Genomic DNA, 20,067 nt, shown 5'->3' with positions numbered 1-20,067 from the left:
GAGAGTAACACATGACTGGGTTATATTTAAAATTTTTATTGGTTCTTTTTAGTTATACCTGACAGTAGAATCCATTTTGACATAATTATACAAACATGGAATATATCTTGTTCTAATTCAGATTCCATGAAATTCTGATATATTCTGTCTTCTAATGCCTATCAGGCTTCGGAGTGGTCTGACCAATTGTGAACTTACGCATTTGAAATTTGGGGTTTTAGCTGGGCACAGTGGCATAGGCCTATAATTCTGGCAACTCAGGAAGCTAAAGCAGGGGGATTGTGAGTTTGAGGCCAGCCTCAGCAATTTGTCAAGACACAGCAATTTTGTGATACCATGTCCAAAATAAAGAAATAAAATTAAAAAAGGACTGGGGTGGGGATGTAGCTCAATGGTAAAACATCCCTGGGTACAATCCCCAGTACCAAAAAAGGGGGGGGGGCGTGGAGAAGGGTACTTAAGAGATAAATTGAAGTGTTGAGGACATGGGGAAACAGATCACATGGCTTCTCATCAGAAAATATATAAACTTACTACCTATCTGTATATCTAACCTATCTGCCTACTTCTTATTCAAGATTCAGTTACTCTTCGGAAAGCACTATATGCAATCAAGTGATGCCCAAGACAAGTATATAGGAAAAGTATGTGGCTCTAAAACTTTACATTGAGCATCTAGTGGGGTGCTTTGCATCATGAATTGAGGTTAATTCTGTACTAGGCACTTGACCTGTCTTATTAATTTAATAGGATAGGAATCCAGGAACCCTTAGAGTTTTGTTTCTTATCCAAGGCATACAGTTCAACTCTGACTTATTTCATAATTGATTCTCTTATTCATTATCCTGAGAATTGCTATTTTGTTTGGTAACTACAACCCTAAATGTAGAAAATTCAGGGCTCTTTATTCTGTGGCTAAAGCCTTTAGTTTTCTCTAAACAGTTTGTGGAACTTTGCTGTCATTATCTCAACCATTTTATAAAGGTCCTAGATGGTGTACAAACCTAGCTTTTTCTTTCCCACCCCCCCCTCTGTTTCTGTGTGTGTGTGTGTGTGTGTGTGTGTGTGAATATTCACTAGCAATATAACTTCTCCTCGTGGCATAGGAACCCAAGATCTCAAGAAAAGAGTTGATCAAGAGAAATGTTTGAGAGATTGTATTCTAACCAATTGAGATTATGCTCCTTGGCAAAGACAGGGTAGGGAAATTTCACGTTGCTTTCTAGTTAAGAAATGAAAGCTGAATGATGACATCCAGTTTTAAAAGAAATAAAATCTGAATTTTATTTTAAAATTTTATAAGGCAGTGAAACCAAACAGCATTTCTGCTCCTCTTGATTTGCTCTATGAGGAAGTTACAGGGAACTCTACAGTTCATTTAAAAAGAAAACTGATTTTATTTTTCTTGTTTGGTGCTGGGGCTCCAACCAAGGGGCCTCATTCATGAGAGGCAAGCACTCTACCACTGAGCTGTACCCCCAGCCTATAAAACTGATTAACATCTCCACAGAAATACTAAATTCCTTTTACAAGTAGGGTCCAGCTATTTATCTGTCCTCTAACCAAGTTTGTTGGCGTCTTTACCCACACAAAGTTGTGTAGATTGTGGTTTGGTTTGATCTCTCTTCTTGTGATCAAAGAAAGAGATAAAAACGTGTTTAGTAGGTTCTGATTTGGCTTGGAGACTCGCAGAAGAGCTAGCTTCACCGTCGCGTGGTTGGCTTTCCAGGCTGTGGTAGGACTTCCCTCAGTACCGATAATACAAGGCGCTCTGGCCGGAAACTCTGGAAGGCCGCCAAAGAAAAGTGAAGTTCCTGGCGCTAGCGCGAGTCTTGCTCCGAGAGCCCCGCGCTAGCGCATTCTTCGTGCAGTTATTGGCTGGGACTCTGTGTGCCGCTGTCGGCCAATGAAGTCGCTGGAGATCTGGCCCCGGCCCGTCCCCTTTCTGCGCCCCGGGATGAGGCAGAGGCTGTACAGCCGGCGAGCAAATCAGCGGCACCCAGAAAGCCATGTCCGACTCCGCGCCTAGCGCCCAAGCGCTAACCCGCTGAAAGTTTCTCAGCGAAATCGCCGGGACGATCTGGAACCCGCTGAGAGGAACTGCTTTTGAGTGAGATGGTCCCAGAGGCCTGGAGGAGCGGACTGGTAAGCACCGGGAGAGTGGTAGGAGTTTTGCTTCTGCTCGGTGCCTTGAACAAGGCTTCCACCATCATTCACTATGAGATCCTGGAGGAAAGAGAAAAGGGTTTCACTGTGGGTAACGTGGTCGCAGACCTTGGTTTGGATCTGGGCAGTCTGTCAGCCCGCAGGCTCCGGGTGGTGTCCGGAGCAAGCCGTAGGTTCTTTGAGGTGAACTGGGAGACCGGAGAGATGTTCGTGAACGACCGTCTGGATCGGGAGGAGCTATGTGGGACACTGCCCTCCTGCACTGTAACTCTGGAGTTGGTGGTGGAGAGCCCTCTGGAGCTGTTCAGCGCGGAAGTGGTGATCCAGGACATCAACGACAACAATCCCGCTTTCCCTACCGGGGAAATGAAATTGGAGATTAGCGAGGCTATGGCGCCAGGGACGCGCTTTCCGCTCGAGAGCGCGCACGATCCCGATGTAGGAAGCAACTCTTTACAAACCTATGAACTGAGCCACAACGAATACTTTGCGCTTCGCGTGCAGACGCGGGAGGACGGAACCAAGTATGCTGAACTGGTGCTGGAGCACTCCCTGGACCGAGAACGAGAGCCAAGCCTCCAGTTGGTGCTGACAGCGTTGGATGGAGGAACCCCAGCTCGCTCCACTAGCCTTCCTATTCGCATCACCGTGCTGGATGCGAATGACAATGCGCCTGCCTTCAATCAGTCCTTGTACAGGGCGCGCGTCCCGGAGGATGCACCCCCTGGCACTCGCGTTGCTCAAGTTCTTGCAACGGATCTGGATGAAGGCCTCAACGGTGAAATCGTTTACTCCTTCGGCAGCCACAACCGCGCTGGCGTGCGGGAACTATTTGCCTTAGACCTTGTAACTGGGGTACTAACAATTAAGGGTCGACTGGACTTCGAAGACACAAAACTCCACGAGATTTACATCCAGGCCAAAGACAAGGGCGCCAATCCCGAAGGAGCACATTGCAAAGTATTGGTAGAGGTTGTGGACGTGAATGACAATGCTCCAGAGATCACAGTCACTTCCGTGTACAGCCCAGTCCCTGAGGATGCCCCCCTGGGGACTGTCATAGCTTTGCTCAGTGTAACTGATCTGGACGCTGGTGAGAACGGGCTGGTGACTTGCGAGGTTCCACCAGGTCTTCCCTTCAGTCTTACTTCTTCCCTCAAGAATTATTTCACTTTAAAAACCAGTGCAGTCCTGGATCGGGAGACAGCGCCAGAATACAACCTCAGCATCACCGCTCGGGATGCGGGATCACCTTCTCTCTCAGCTCTGTCGACAGTGCGGGTTCAAGTGTCCGACGTCAACGACAACCCTCCACAATCTTCCCAATCTTCCTACGACGTTTATGTTGAAGAAAATAATCTTCCTGGGGTTCCAATACTAAACCTAAGCGTCTGGGACCCCGACGCCCCACAGAATGCTCGCCTTTCCTTCTTTCTCTTTGAGCAAGGCGCTGAAACCGGGCTAGTGGGTCATTATTTCACGATAAATCGTGACAGTGGCGTCTTGTCATCTTTAGTGCCCCTGGATTACGAAGATAGGCGGGAGTTTGAATTAACAGCTCATATCAGTGACGGGGGCACCCCGGTCCTGACCACCAACATCAGTGTGAACATCTTTGTTACTGATCGCAATGACAACGCCCCCCAGGTCCTCTACCCGCGGCCTGGCCAGAATTCGGTGGAGATGTTGTCTCGAGGTACCGCTGCAGGCCACGTGGTCTCGCGGGTGGTAGGCTGGGATGCGGATGCAGGGCACAATGCCTGGCTCTCCTACAGCCTCTTGGGAGCCTCCAACCAGAGCCTTTTTGCTGTGGGACTTCACACAGGTCAAGTCAGTACTGCTCGCCCAGTCCAGGACACGGATTCGTCCAGGCAGACCCTCACGGTCTTGATCACAGACAATGGAGAGCCATCGCTATCCACTACCGCTACCCTGACGGTGTCCGTAACCGAGGAATCTCCAGAAGCCAGGGCCGAGTTCCCCTCCGGCTCTGCTCCCCGGGAGCAGAATAAAAACCTCACCTTTTACCTACTTCTTTCTCTAATCTTGGTCTCTGTGGGGTTCGTAGTCACAGTGTTGGGAGTTATCATATTCAAAGTTTACAAGTGGAAGCAGTCTCGGGACCTATACCGAGCCCCAGTGAGCTCCCTGTACCGAACACCAGGGACCTCTTTGCACGCGGACGCCGTGCGGGGAGGTCTGATGCCACCGCACCTTTACCATCAGGTGTACCTCACCACTGACTCGCGCCGCAGCGACCCACTGCTGAAGAAACCTGGGGCTGCCAGCCCGCTGGCCAGCCGCCAGAACACTCTACGAAGTTGCGATCCCGTGTTCTATAGGCAGGTGTTGGGGGCAGAGAGCGCCCCTCCTGGACAGGTAAGGGCTAGCAGGTCATGCCTGAAATGTTTTGTTTTGTTTTTGTTTCCTGCACCATGTTTGGGAAGGTTTGGATTGGGGCTGTTTTAAACGATGAAGACGCTTTTCTCATTATGTGTACACACTTTCATCTGGTCCTTCCTAGATCAAACTTAGTGCCTTTGGGAGGAAGTCAGCCATTAGAATGTGATTTGTAGTTCCATTTCAGGGTGAAGTTATTTGCCTCCTCTGTGGACCAAATTTACACCCTCAACCCTCAATTACCATCACAACTAAGCAATCTTGCTATTATGCACCTGAGCTATAATCTAAGATCTCAGCACTCCGAATTTAGCTTGGCATCATTTGTTTTGGGAAACACCTGCTGGATACCTCTAACCAGTGGCAGCTGATAGGAATACAATATACCTCATTCGTCCTTTTCAAATGATGGCTATATCTGCATCAAAACTAAAGTTTCTTTGATAACTTTCATTTGCCAACACAGATCCTCTATCTCATTCTCAGATAATTATCTATGAATGAAATAAAATTCTAGGTATCCTTTAAATTCATTTTAAGCATGCTACTGGAAATAATGGGTGTGTTATTTGCCACATAATTTTATGTTATAACAGTAACGCATGAGCACTGTAGGGAATATAGAAAATACAAAAAGAGTAAAATTTAAAAGTAACTATAATCCCCAAACCCAAAGATAATCACTGCTAATTATAAAAGTAATGATTTATTTTGGAAAAAAATCCAGGCAAAAGAAAGAATATAGAGTACAAATGTGCCTCTACTGTTATTCCTACCCCCTCTAGCATTATTTTTCTTAAGTATACATATAATGTGAGAGGTAGATGAACTCATTTCCTTAGAAGGATAAAGCATTCATTCATTCATGCTGGCATGCTGATGACTACAGGGCCTTTGCCTTGGAGAGAAACCTACACAAACTCTCAATTGTGGGAGAACCTCTGTTATTTTGTCATTAAGTGCATTATTTTGTTACTAAGTATAATATTACTATCAAATCTTGAATTTGGCAGTTAGACAAGGCTTTTACCATAGGAGTCCTTGACCAAGTTACTTACTCTCCCCTTTAAGCCTCTTTCTCATGTGCAAAAAATAACATGGGTTTTATAGGACTAAAGCATGATGCACTGTATGTAAAGTGTTTAGCACAGTGCCTGGCATGTCACAGCTATTAAAAAATTACTAGTTATTTCTATTACTACTTTTATTCTTCACCCACTCAAAATTCTTAAACATACTTTTGACATGAGCAAAATGAGGAGAGCCTAAAATAACAAAGTAGAATCATATATGGAAAGGCTAAGAAAGGATGAAAGCCAGATAGAAGCACCTGCTGCTCTTCTGGTCATCCTAAAAACAACTGGCATTTTCCCTAAAACAGTGTTCTCAAACTTGGGTGCACCTTAGGATCAAATAGGGATCTTGTAAAAATTCTAAATCCCAGGTCACATCTCAGACACAATTTCTGGGGGTGGGGCACAGACATTAGTACCTTTTTAGTATTTTCAGGTGATTCTAATGTATGAACACTGAAAACCACTGCCCTAGAATCTGCCAGTTCATCATTTGCATATTTATGAAGCAAAATGTCATTCTGGCATTCACAGAAACAGGAAGCAGCTATATTGAGTTAGTTCCAACTTAAAAAAAATACTCTAATGACATTTCCCAACTTTTGATTATTATATAGGATAGCTCTAGAAGAGCACTATAGGAAAGATATAAGATGATATTTCAGTTATCTAAATAGAAAAATCTCCCTAAGCCACTAGTACCTGGGCCATTGGGTTTCTTTTGGGTGTGACAAAAATTTTTCAGCATCAGATAGTGTTAATGATTGCATCAACTTGCTGTAGTTGAATATACTAAAAACCATCAAATTGGACACTTTAAAATGTGAACTGTATGGTATGTCAACTATATCTCAAAAAACCTGTTTTAAAAAAGTGTACAGGTGGGGCTGGGAAAGTAACTCAGTGCCTAGCATACAGGAGGCCCTGGCTTTGATTTGCAGCACTACAAAAACAAACAAACAAACACAGAAAAACAGAATCTGGAGATGGCAGTATCAAATATCTGGCATAAAAATTTGAGTATGTTGTATTAAAGTGTTGTGATGCTCCAATTCTAGTAAAACAGGCTGGGCTTTTTTAAATGTGAAATTGCAAGTATAGTACTATACTAATTGTTTAGCTTCAGACAAGTCTCTTGAGCTCTCAACTACATTTTTATCATCTATAAAGATAATACTTACTTAACAAATATTTAATAAATATTCGTTGAGTTGATAAATGCTAATATTCACCATTTTATTATCACCCCTGTGTGTTAGACTCTGTAAAAGATCAAAGGACACTGTCTGCCCTTATGGTATACAGAATACCACAGGAGACAAACAAGATAAAAGGAAAGAAAATGGGTTCTGAATTACAGAAGAAGCAGTGGCCTCAAAGAGGAAGAAATACCTAAGTCAGCCTGAGAAATCAGGAAAACTTTATAGAGGCAGTCATGATGCTTGAGCCAAGAACTGAAAGATGAGTAGTAGCTTATCAAATAGTAAAGGGGAAATGGGTCAGGAAGGAGCCTTTGCAGGAAATTCCATGTGTGAGATAAGGGTATTTTACTATTGTTGGACTATAAAGCACGTGTGTAAAACAGTCTTTGCAGGCCATGAAGTGAAGCAAGTAGGCAGGAATACCTGAATTACCTTTTAACTGTGCCAAGGGGTTTTCATTTTATTCACTATAGATGATAGTCAATTTGAACTGATACACACACACACACACACACACACACACACACGATGTCATCAGGATCTTCTGTTTGCTTGCTTTAGAGAGATTATTCTGGTAGTCATAAGTGAAATACATTGGAGACATTGGGAAGAGAGACAAAGGCTATTGCAGTACTTGAGAGGATTGATAAATGCTTGAACCAGCACAGTGGCAGGGCAGACTACACTAAAATGACTCCAATAAAATCATCAGAACTTGTTGACTGACATGATATAGGAAGAGAGGGATGGGAATGAGCCAAGAATGACCTCCCCCCCCCCCCACCCCCTACACAGAAACTCCTTGAATTCTAAGGTAGCTGGGTGAATGATGATGCCACTTACTGAGATAGTGAATTCTGGCATAAACACTTTGGTAGACCAAGATGTTTTACATCTCCATAATTCCCATGGGAAGAGACTTAAGGGGTGAGTGTGTGTGTGTGTGTGTGTGTGTGTGTGTGTGTGTCAGGGCTTGTTTTATTTTGTTTTTATATAAGAATACAGATGCCAGATCCCTTTCTTTGTAACTAGAATGTCAATTGCTGGCCTCACCATAGTAAAAAAATATGTATGTATTCCTGAAAATCAAAGGTTTGGGGGAAATGAGGGGATTGTAAGAACACCGTTTTTTTTGTTTTGTTTTTTTTTTTTTTTGTTGGTGTTTTTTTTTTTTTGTTGTTGTTGTTTTTTTCCTGGTTTTGGCTGCCTGTAGTAACCTAGTTAAGAATTTGGATGAATTAACATATATCATGTCCAGATCAAGTTGCATTTTTCTCTGTGCTCTGATGCGTTTGCCACTCAGATTACAGTCTGGAGGTACCTACAGTTTAAAATTTATTGTGTTTTTGCTCTTGTGCAAAGGTAGTAGCCAGGCTGCTAGGAGGTCTGGATGACAGAGGGGGTGGGGTGAGATCAAGTCTCCAGCTACAAGAGATCCCCTGGGGCTAAGTGAAAAGCTTGCTCTTTTGAAATGGTCTCTGTTGGTAATTAACAACATATCAAGAACACCATTGGTGTCAAATAAAGAGGATTTGTAGGCACAATGCTGTTGGTGGCTGATCCCAATTATTCAAGAAAGCTGTTGAATTTGTGAACATTAGCATTCTGCCAGGTAATGAGATCTAGTCCTTTATACCTCCCAGACTCTGCTGATTCTTACAGTTTTGGGAAGTCTCCCTCTCCTGGCTTCCACCACCCTGTTCCCATACTGTCCTTGAAATCAATGAATGGTAATTTAGTGTATTACTAGCAAATGTCTGAATAAGAGTGGTTTGTTTTCTGCCGCACCTCCTGTTACAATCAAAACGTGTGCTGCATAAATTTAATTGGCCACATTAATGTGTAAGCCTTTTTTGCAAAGGGATGGATATGGTTCTGAATAATCTGCAGAGGGGCAGAGTTTTGAGTATATGGCAGTGCTTTTAATTAGCTGTTGTTCTAACACAATCAGATTGGGACAGAAGCTACTCATTTAGGATATTGGTTGATGACAACACTGGCTTGAATAAAGTGACCAATCTCAAATGGCTACTTGCTCAGTGGGCTGCAGGTTGCTAGGGCTCAGGCTGTCGCTGTTTTCCCCGCCGAAAAGGGGCGGGGTGAGTAGGTTGTTGGGGAGGGGGAATACGTATATGTTGTTTGCTTCTCCAAAGAGGTAATGATCCATGAAAGAAATACCTTTGAGCAGGAGGAAGGTGAAAAGATAAGTTGGGGGTTATTTTATTATTTTGTGGGGTTTGGTTGTTTTTTTTTTTTTCTGTTTTTTTTTTTTTTTTTCTTCCAATGCTGCGACGCATTAACCCTGCTGCTATTAGGATGTTCTCTGCTCAGCCTATTGGCTGAGCCCAGGAGCCGCTGTCTGCCAATCCGGTGTTGAAAGGCAGACAAATCTACCCCGCCACCAGCAAAAACGGCGCGTAACCCTTGCAGTGCCGGCCAAGCCGCGCCAGAACTGGCGCGGGGGAAAGGGAGATAGGTGTCTCCAGCTGCTGTGGATGTTTGGGGCGGGTCGGCTTCTTCTGCTTCCCAGGACCAAGTAGAGAATTAGCGGGTGGCAGCAATGCTCTGCAAGGTGAGAAGCTGGGTAGAACTCGGGTGGGGGGCTACCCTTTTGTTCCTCTTTTGCCACCTGGGTTACGTTTGTGGGCAGATCCGCTACCCGGTCCCAGAGGAGTCACAGGAAGGGACTTTTGTAGGGAATGTCGCCCAAGATTTCCTGCTGGATACAGAGAGTCTGTCAGCTCGCAGGCTGCAGGTCGCTGGAGAGGTGAACCAAAGACACTTCCGTGTGGATTTGGACAGCGGAGCCCTGCTAATCAAGAATCCAATAGATCGAGAGGCACTGTGTGGGCTCAGTGCCAGTTGTATCGTGCCCCTGGAGTTTGTAACCGAAGGGCCTTTGGAAATGTACCGAGCAGAGGTAGAGATCGTAGATGTGAATGATCACGCCCCCCGATTTCCGCGGCAGCAGCTGGACTTGGAAATCGGGGAGGCAGCTCCTCCAGGACAACGTTTCCCTTTGGAAAAGGCTCAGGATGCAGATGTGGGGAGCAATTCCATTAGCAGCTATAGACTGAGCTCCAATGAACACTTTGCACTTGATGTCAAGAAACGCAGCGACGGCAGCCTCGTCCCGGAGCTGCTCCTGGAGAAGCCTTTGGATCGGGAGAAGCAATCGGACTACCGCCTGGTGCTGACTGCTGTAGACGGAGGGAACCCCCCAAGATCTGGCACCGCGGAGCTCCGGGTCTCTGTGCTGGACGTAAATGACAACGCCCCAGCCTTCCAGCAATCCAGCTACAGAATTAGTGTCTTGGAGAGCGCGCCAGCCGGCATGGTGCTCATCCAGCTCAATGCCTCTGACCCGGACCTGGGTCCTAGTGGTAACGTCACATTTTCTTTCAGTGGCCACACCCCTGATCGTGTGAGAAACCTCTTTGACCTGCATCCCACCACTGGAAAGCTTACCCTTCAGGGGCCCCTAGACTTCGAGAGTGAGAATTACTATGAATTTGATGTGCGGGCTCGTGATGGGGGTTCTCCAGCCATGGAACAACATTGCAGCCTTCGGGTGGATCTCCTGGATGTAAATGACAATGCCCCCCACATCACAGTGACTTCAGAGCTGGGAACTCTCCCAGAAAGTGCAGAACCTGGCACTGTAGTGGCACTCATCAGTGTGCAGGACCCCGACTCGGGTTCAAATGGAGATGTGAGCCTTCGAATCCCTGACCACTTGCCATTTGCCCTCAAGTCTGCCTTCAGGAACCAGTTCTCCCTTGTGACTGCTGGGTCCTTGGACCGAGAGGCTAAATCCAGTTATGACATCATGGTCACTGCTTCTGATGCTGGGAACCCTCCTCTGAGTACCCACAGGACTATTTTCCTTAATATTTCTGATGTGAATGATAACCCACCCTCCTTCTTCCAAAGATCACATGAGGTGTTTGTTCCTGAGAATAATCGCCCAGGGGACCTGCTTTGCTCTCTTGCAGCCTCGGACCCAGACTCTGGTTTGAATGCACTTATCTCTTACTCTCTCTTAGAGCCCAGAAATCGAGATGTGTCAGCTTCCTCCTTCATCTCTCTGAACCCCCAAACAGGAGCTGTTCATGCTACTCGATCATTTGACTATGAGCAAACACAGACACTGCAGTTTGAGGTGCAGGCCCGGGACAGGGGCAACCCACCTCTTAGCAGCACTGTGACAGTCCGTCTATTTGTTCTGGACCTCAATGACAATGCCCCAGCTGTTCTCCGCCCAAGGGCCAGGCCTGGTTCCTTATGTCCTCAAGCACTGCCTCCATCAGTTGGTGCTGGCCACCTAGTCACCAAGGTGACTGCCGTGGACTTGGATTCAGGTTACAATGCTTGGGTTTCCTATCAGCTCCTAGAGGCCCCAGATCCCAGCCTGTTTGCAGTCTCTCGATATGCTGGGGAGGTCAGGACAGCTGTTCCCATCCCCGCTGATCTCCCACCACAGAAGCTTGTCATTGTGGTGAAGGACAGTGGTAGCCCACCACTTTCTACCTCTGTTACTCTCCTCGTGTCCTTAGAGGAAGACACTCATCCAATTGTTCCTGATCTTCGAGAATCTTCAGCTCCAAGGGAAGGAGAATCCCGTCTGACTTTATACTTGGCTGTATCCCTAGTGGCAATTTGCTTTGTCTCCTTTGGTTCATTCGTGGCACTACTCTCTAAATGTCTGCGTGGGGCTGCTTGTGGAGTAACATGCTTTCCTGCTGGCACCTGTGCATGTCTCACCAGATCTCGAAGGAGGGAGGGGCTTCCTCCTTCCAATGGGATCCTCCGAATCCAGCTAGGGTCAGATGATCCTATCAAGTTTGTTGATGTGGGAGGCCACTCTCATGGCTGTACACCCTTGGCTTCTGCACCCACTCGGAGTGATAGCTTCATGATGGTGAAGTCACCCAGTGCACCTATGGCAGGAGAGCCTGTTCGCCCAAGCTGTCCACCCTCTGATCTTCTCTATGGGCTAGAGGTGAGACCTTTTCAGGCTCAGCCAATGCTTGAGGGTTGTTCTGATTCAGGCTTATGATTGGGCCATGTTCCAGAGAGTACTGGCCTCCCTGTAAGAGCCCAGAGTGATTTCACCATTTTTGTGAGTAGTAACTATGTGGTAGATTCTGAGCTTTTTTTTTTTTTAAAGTGTTTTGTGAATTAACCAGGTGGTTGACACAGGTTAACACTGGGGATAGATTTTGTCTATATCTAAAAGTAAGGAGTGAAAGTAATTGGTGATCAAGAACTATGCTATTGTGAAGCATGCTGACAGAACTTAGGAGCATAGATGGCTATGGTGCACAAGGGTGGGATGCACTAGGCAATTACCTGAACCCAGGGCTGCTTTCTCTACTCTTCCTAAATCAGGGGGGGCCAGGTTCTGGAGAAACTTAACTCTAGGTTACCATTTTCCAATGGACTGAGAGGGTGACTAAAATCTTTGCCCATAGTCTCTAGGATCCTTAACCCACTGTGAAGGGTACTCTCTGAAGCATAGCAGAGAGCAAAAAAAAGAAGAGAGATCCAAGGGAGCAGAGAGGTGCACATCAAAGATCTTTTGGGCCAAATGTGGTGGCATATTCCTGTAATTCCAACAATTCCAGCAAGGTGGGAGGCTAAGGCAGGAGGATCTCAAGTTTGAGGCCAGACTTAGTGAAATCCTTTCTCAAAATAAAAAGGGTTGGAGATGTAGCTCAGTGATAAAGCATCCCTGGTTTCAATCCCCAGTGCTCTCCCCAGAAAAGATCTTTTGATCCAGATGTTTAGGATTCCCAGTCCCTAATGGGATTTGAACTAGGTACAATGCAGTATATTAGAAACAGAGAGATATTCATTGTGTCTTTGGGGGGAAAAAAGCGGTAAGTGAAATGACAATGTCAGAAAACTGGTTTACAGTTGAGGAACTCAGAGACAGCAACTCTGGAAGCCTTTAGAGTTCTCCTGAATTCCGTGAAACCATAAAGCCTAGAAAGAGGTTATGCTTGTCCTCTGTCAACTCTTAGTAACTTAGATCAGTCCCAGAAATAATCCTTTACCCACAAACGGTGACAATCTTTCTACATTCTGAGACTGGGATCTCAGATAAACTGAGTTCTGTAGCCATCAACTGACATGGAGATTTTCCTCAAAGCATTGCTAAAGAGTCAAGATAAGACTTTACAGTGTCTTAGCAAATTTTTTCTCTTGCCCCTAGCAGCATTCAGTAGGATGGGAGAAGGGGAGTGGGAGAGAGATGGGAGAGGGGTGGGGGAACAAATGTTGTTTGCCTTTCCCAGAAAGTGAATTTTGTTGGTTCCAGTGAAGTAGTGTGGAAGCTTTTGAAGTCATGAAGGAAGTTGCTGGGATAGAACACTAGGAGTTTTGTACCACTTTGTCTTCCCTGTTGAGCACCATCTGAGCTGTCAAACTTTGCTGCCAAGGGGGCTGAATCAACCTGCAGCACGAAAATGAGTAGGGAGGTAGGAGGCTTCTGTGACACAGATTTGCATTGCCCGTTCCCAAGGTTTCCAGAACTGAGGAGACTGCATAATTGGTTGAGAGCAGACAGACTTTTTGACCAATCAAACTCAGAGACAAGGTGGGGGATCTGCTCTTCCTGCCCGCCTCTCCTCCTCCAGCTCCCCAGCTCCACTTACATTTAACTCCCCTTCCCCCCCACCCACCCCCGCCATTTGGTGACTAAGAACTGCTGCAGGCAGGCAAACCTCAGAGCAGTTTTTAAGAGGCTGGAAGGAGACATAAGAGATTTCTTCTGCTGCATTCCAAGCCCTTGGTCTACCTTGGAGACAGGACAGCACAGAGTTGTTCTTCAGGAAGGGACTTCTGGGTCATGGGGCCCAAGACACCCCCACAGCTCCCTGGGAAATGGCAAGTGCTGTGCATGTTGTCCTTGTGCTGCTGGGGCTGGGTGTCTGGACAGCTTCGTTACTCAGTGGTGGAAGAGTCTGAGCCGGGGACGCTGGTAGGGAATGTTGCTCAAGATCTGGGCTTAAAGGTGACAGATCTGTTGAGCCGCCGACTGCGGCTGGGCTCTGAGGAGAATGTACGCTATTTTTCCCTGAGCTTGATGAGTGGTGCTCTAGCAGTGAATCAAAAGATTGACCGAGAGAACCTGTGTGGAGCCAGCACCAGCTGCCTGTTGCCAGTGCAGGTGGTGACTGAACACCCGCTGGAGCTCATCCGTGTAGAGGTAGAGATCCTGGATCTCAATGACAACTCTCCAAGCTTTGCCACTTCTGAGCGAGAGATGCGTATCTCAGAATCAGCTGCACCTGGAGCACGATTCCCACTGGATAGTGCCCAAGATCCGGATGTAGGCACCAATACTGTGAGCTTTTACACTCTAAGCCCCAGCAGCCACTTTTCTCTGAATGTGAAGACCCTAAAAGATGGGAAGCTCTTCCCAGAGCTGGTGCTAGAGCAGCAACTAGATCGTGAAACTCAGGCAAGACATCAGCTGGTGCTCACTGCTGTGGATGGGGGTACCCCAGCTCACTCAGGGACCAGCCTCATCTCCATCATTGTGCTGGACATCAATGATAATGCTCCAACCTTCCAGTCCTCAGTTCTACGTGTGGGACTTCCAGAGAATGCACCCAAGGGGACCCTGCTGCTCCGCCTCAATGCTACTGATCCAGATGAGGGCACCAATGGCCAACTAGACTATTCTTTTGGAGATCATACTTCTGAGGCAGTGCGGAATCTCTTTGGCCTGGACCCTAGTAGTGGAGCAATCCATGTATTGGGTTCAGTAGACTTTGAGGAGTCAAGTTTCTATGAAATTCATGCAAGAGCCCGTGACCAGGGACAGCCAGCCATGGAGGGTCACTGTGTCATTCAAGTAGATGTGGGGGACACCAATGACAATGCCCCTGAGGTTCTGTTGGCCTCTTTGGTCAACCCTGTCCCAGAGAGCACACCAGTGGGCACAGTAGTGGGGTTGTTTAATGTGCGGGACCGAGACTCAGGAAGAAATGGTGAAGTAAGTCTGGATATCTCTCCAGACCTCCCATTTCAGATCAAGCCTTCTGAGAACCACTACTCATTGCTAACCAGCCAGCCCTTGGACCGGGAGGCCACATCACACTATACCATTGAGCTACTGGCTAGCGATGCTGGCTCACCTCCTCTGCACACACGTCTCACCATCAGGATCAACATTTCAGATGTTAATGACAACGCACCCCAGTTCAACCAGCAGCTCTATACTGCTTACATCCCAGAAAATAAGCCTCCCGGCTCCCTTCTCTGCACTGTGGCTGCCTCAGATCCAGACACTGGGGATAATGCCCGTCTCACCTACTCCATTGTAGGGAGTCAGATTCAGGGAGCCCCATCCTCCTCCTTTGTGTATGTCAACCCTGATGATGGACGAGTCTTTGCCCAGCGAACTTTTGACTATGAATTGCTGCAGATGCTGCAGATTGTGGTGGGGGTTCGAGACTCTGGCTCTCCCCCACTGCATGCCAACACATCTCTACATGTGTTTGTCCTTGACCAGAATGATAATGCCCCAGCTGTGCTGCACCCAAAGCCAGGCAGGGAATTCTCAGCCCCCCAGCGTCTCCCTCGCTCTGCTCCTCCTGGCTCCTTGGTCACCAAGGTGACAGCTGTGGATGCTGATGCAGGCCACAATGCATGGCTTTCTTATTCCCTGTTGCCACAGTCCACAGCCCCAGGATTGTTCCTGGTGTCTGCACATACTGGTGAGGTGCGCACAGCTAGGTCCTTACTAGAGGATGACCCTGATACTCAACAGGTGGTGGTCCTCGTGAGGGACAATGGTGACCCTTCACTTTCCTCTACAGCCACAGTGCTACTGGTTCTGGAGGATGAAGACCCTGAGGAAATGCCCAAATCCAGTGATTTCCTCACACACCCTCCTGAACGTTCAGACCTTACTCTTTACCTCATTGTAGCTCTAGCAACCATCAGTCTCTTATCCTTAGTAACCTTCACCTTTATGTCAGTTAAGTGCCTTCGGGGACAGGCAAATGGGGATGGTGGTGGGGGTGGGTGCTGCAGGCATCAGGACTCACCCTCCCGGGAATTTTATAAGCAGTCTAGTCCCAACCTGCAGGTAAGCTCAGATGGCACACTTAAGTACATGGAGGTGACACTGCGGCCCACAGACTCACAGAGCCATTGCTACAGGACGTGCTTTTCACCAGCCTCTGATGGCAGTGACTTCACTTTCCTCAGGCCGCTCAGCGTTCAGCAACCCTCAGCTCTGGCGCTGGAGCCTGATGCCTTTCGTTCCCACTCTAATACGATGCGGGAGAGGAGCCAGGTGAGGGCTCAGCGCCACCCGGGGGCGACTCCTGGGGGAGGCATTGGAGAAGCCTGCGGTCCACATAAGGGACTGAACTTGCATCCACACCTCTTGGGCTGGCTCAGCTGCTCGTTGTACTCCACCCGATTCTTGGGATCCTTTGGACTCATTGCGTGATGGGGCTCCAAGCATTGGGAGGTGATGGTGATTATGGACGAGGGAAGGTGGGACCACTAACTCCTGCCACCACACTTAGAAAAGGGTGGGGCTCCGCCGAGTTTCTGGTGAATTTCTAGCAGTTTCCACAAGTGTGGGGGATCTCGGGTGGAGGCTGTGATAGATTCACCCTACCAGCCTCCTAAGCTTCAGTTCCCCGCACGCTGCCCGGGTCTTTTAGGCTTCCTCTTCCGTTTTCTACCTGTTCCCATGATCTATGGCTTCACTGTAATCTTCAACCTTCCTTATCCTGGCTCCACCCAACCACATCTGGACTGAGGTGCGCTAGTAGGGTTCACCTGTGTCCTCCCTACGCCAGCTCAAACACCCATGCACCAGCTTTCACCCCCCGCGGCTCTCTGCCAGGTTCACACCAGTTGTCTGTGGCCCACCCACAGCCCCTTGCCTGTGGTCTCTGGTAAAAGTCCCGGGTCGCTGCTGCCCAGGACCAGGCAAGTACTCGGGAGCATCTTCCCAGTTGCACCTGGCGGGGAGGGGGAGCCAGTCACCTCAGGGTGACCTGAGCTTTACTGAAGTTCGTGGAGCGCAGGCGGGTTGGGGGCATGACTCTGTGACCCTCTGGCCAGCTGGTCCTGCAGGACCCAGGGCTCCATATTGAAAGTGGCAGCCCCTGAAGCCTTGAGCAGAGGGAGTAGAACTTTATAAGATATAACCCAGGACCCCTGTGACACCAGTCGGGCCCCTTTCTCCTGAGGAGAGTGGGAACTTGGAGCACCCCAGCTCTTGATGCTTAGAAACAGGCTTTTGGCTCTTCCTGCCCACGATGTGCTGATGTGCTCAGCCATCTAGGGTCAGGGACTTGGGGGTGGCCAAAATATCTGAGATTCAAGTCCTTTCTCCTCTGGCAGATGGAAAGCCGTAGCTTCCACCAGATGCCAGGGGTACCCCTCATATGTGAGGAAACTATAATAGTGAAAAACACAAATTTTCATAATCCCAGAAGGTTTTTATTCAAAATATATCTAATCACCACCCTGAATCAGGATTATAGTTTGAAAACAACACTTTAGATGCTTCTGATAGCTGATTGAGAGAAGCTAACTACCCGCCTTATTGGAGAACTAGGATATTCATTTGCTCTTCTCTCCACTGTTGCTGGATAGTTTCTAGCCTCATCTTGTAACTGAGTTTCATGGAAGTCATGTGACTTGCTCAAATTCAGAGCAAGTGATAGTCTAACCCAGGTCTAACTCCAGAGTGTGCTTTGATTGGTTTGGCACTTGAAACTTATGATGCTGAACAAAAGACAGTTGGCATCTACTGGGATGGGGCAAGGGTGTTATTTTCCTTTTAGTGTCTTACATGAGGAGGAAAGACTTTGGGCTTCCTCATCCTCAGTAGTCCTCACTGAACAAATGGGACCCGCCATCCTCCTATTTCATCCAGCTCCCTATCCTCCCATCATGATCCCTGCAACTCCATGTAGATTCTGCTGTGCTTAAGAATACATTGGCTAAGGGCTGGACATCTTCAAGGAAGCCCCAGAATGGTGCTCATGGCTCCTGATATACTGAGGATATTAGATTTCTAGATTCTGCTCACATCACTGTCGCCTATGAGACTTGAGTGTGAATCACTGGCAGTTCTAGGTCTCCCCAGTGTAATCTGAGATGCTCACACTCTCTGCTTCTGGGAACCAGAGTGAGAATTAATTACCCTGTCCCAGAGAGCACAGTAGTGGGCACGGTAATGTCCTCCCAGAACCAGTGAGGACATGGCTCTAGGAGTGCTCCATGAATGGTGGAATGAATAACATACTCCTGGAAGGACTGGGAGAGACTTAGGTGTTAAGTGGCTGACAGAAGAACCCACACCTTCAGCCAGGTGGGAGATGGCTACAGATCAACCCCCTGGGAGCCCTGCAGATTTAGTTGGCATTGCTTAGAAGCTGTGGGAGCTTGATCTCTCTGGGCTCCATCCCAGTCATTTTCTCTATTCCAGACAGAGAAGCCTTGTTCTCTTCTCAGTCACAGGCCATTGTCTGGCATGGAGTTCTGAGGGCGAGAGGTGTCCCAGGGCTTGGATCCCTAGCAAAGGCCCTGTCTGGCATGACTCCTAAATTAATAATGTATTTAGCTGTGGGAAGAGATCCTTGAGAGCCAAGGGCCTGGACGAGGTGTCGCCCTAAATGTGTCGCTGCACAACTTGGCACGAAAAGGGTTACCCAGAGCCGCAGCCATCTTGCTGCGGAGGATGCTTTGTTCCCAGCTGAAGGGCTGGATAACTTCATTCTAGGGCTGGTGGGATTCTAATCTAAAAGCCTCTTTTGCCCCTTTTAGGAGCCTTCTCTGCACTGCTCCCTCCAGTACCACAGAAGATACTTTCAGTCCTTGAATTTTGGCCCCAAAGTCCTGAGTCTGGAGACAGGGAAAAAGGAAGGCTTAAAAAAAAAAAAAAATCAAAGCTTCCTCACTGTGACAGATAAAAATGTCATTTCATCTCTGGTACCTCAGACCTCTGAGAGGGACCTGGGGTGTTTTTGTGGTCTTTGGAAATGTGTCAACCCCTCCCCCATCTTACCCCATTTCCTTCTCTTACCCACTCCCCTCCTCTTCCAGCTCATCCCCAGAGGCTCTGGTGACATTCTGACAGCTCATGGGTACTCAGCTTCTTTCCCTCTGTTTTCTCCACAGCAAGCCCCACCCAACACGGACTGGCGTTTCTCTCAGGCCCAGAGACCCGGCACCAGCGGGTAGGTGACTGATTCTCCAGCCCACCCTCTTCTCTGCGGCATTTTTCTCAGTGATGACGTGGGAGGAGATGGGGGAGGGCTTGGCATTTGCTACAAATGGTGTCTTTCCTCCTTCCGAGATCTCAGCAGCAAGGTTTTGATGTATTGGGGGCTGGTACACAGACCCGGAAGGGAGAGGCACCTGCCCTATTTTGGAAGCTGAATGCACACCCACTCCTCCCTTCTCCCCATCACATGCATATGTTCCAATCTCCTGAGGGATCCATGGGACCAAAGGATGGTTTTAAACTGGCCTGTGGATGGAAGGGAGGTGTTTTATGCCTGTCTATCACCTGCATTCCTCTTCTCTGAGTTGAGCTGGGCTCCATCCTGATCTGGAGTTTAGGCAGAGAAACATGGGTCAAGAGGAGGGGCAGGAGGAGGCTGTCAGCACTTAGAACCTCCTCCAGAGCCTGCTAGAAAGAGTGGTGGCAGGGGGAGGGAAAGTAGAGGCAGCACAGTTGGAGATGGGACTGAGGAGGGAAAGCCACCCTAGGGCGAGCCCGGGCAGGTCTCCCTCATCCAGGTTCTCTTCCAGCTGCACCCTGGGTTCCACTCATTGTGCCCTCTTTGCCTGGGAGAATTTTGTGTCTGCCTCCTCTTAAGTCTGTGTCTCTGTCACTGTCTCTTATTTCTGTGTCCTCCCCTCAGTCTCTAACTCGGTTCCAATCTTAGCTTTCCCTTTCCTGGTCTTTATCTCGGGTTCTGTCTTTACTGCTATGTCTCAGACCCTATCATATGTGTCTGCTTGCACCGATTGATTTTTACCTCGCACTGTGTGCCTGCCATGTTGGGATGTTCAACAAATGCAGAAGGAAAGAATAAATGTGACTCCTTCCTTAAGTTCAGTCTCTATTTCTCCTTTCTGTCTCTGCCTTCCTAAACTTGTCCTTGACCTCTTTTCTGTGTCTCCATCTCCCACAATTGCCTAGTGACCTTGTGACCTTGTGCTCTTTTATCAGC

The 20,067-nt window shown here is 47.8% G+C and overlaps 2 protein-coding genes across 19 annotated transcripts in view; both read left to right on the top strand.

Annotated features, from left to right (window-relative positions):
- The window catches only part of LOC114086611 (protocadherin gamma-C3), a 166,738-nt gene that overhangs the window by 130,353 nt on the left and 16,318 nt on the right, over nt 1–20,067 (top strand). For 16 of the 18 annotated variants that reach the window (XM_071612296.1, XM_071612290.1, XM_071612292.1 and 13 more), the window contains exon 2: nt 19,007–19,065. In XM_071612296.1, coding sequence (XP_071468397.1) covers nt 19,007–19,065 — 59 coding nt within the window. Of the gene's footprint in view, nt 1–1,894; nt 4,546–19,006; nt 19,066–20,067 lie in introns of those variants that run through there. The other 2 variants (XM_027927941.2, XM_027927948.3) reach the window with 2 other exon arrangements.
- LOC139705813 (protocadherin gamma-C5) lies at nt 13,746–16,313 on the top strand. The gene has a single exon (XM_071612722.1). It carries the CDS (start codon nt 13,746–13,748, stop codon nt 16,311–16,313), a length of 2,568 nt encoding a protein of 855 aa, XP_071468823.1.

This window comes from Marmota flaviventris, chromosome 5 (genome assembly GCF_047511675.1).
Source record: "Marmota flaviventris isolate mMarFla1 chromosome 5, mMarFla1.hap1, whole genome shotgun sequence".
NCBI classification, from domain to species: domain Eukaryota; kingdom Metazoa; phylum Chordata; class Mammalia; order Rodentia; family Sciuridae; genus Marmota; species Marmota flaviventris.
The sequence above is the reverse complement of the archived record's forward strand: the minus strand, read 5'-3'. Positions and strand labels throughout refer to the sequence as shown.

Excerpts from the sequence above, each read along its gene's own strand:
- LOC139705813 (XM_071612722.1), top strand. The coding sequence starts at position 13,746 with ATGTTGTCCTTGTGCTGCTGGGGCTGGGTGTCTGGACAGCTTCGTTAC.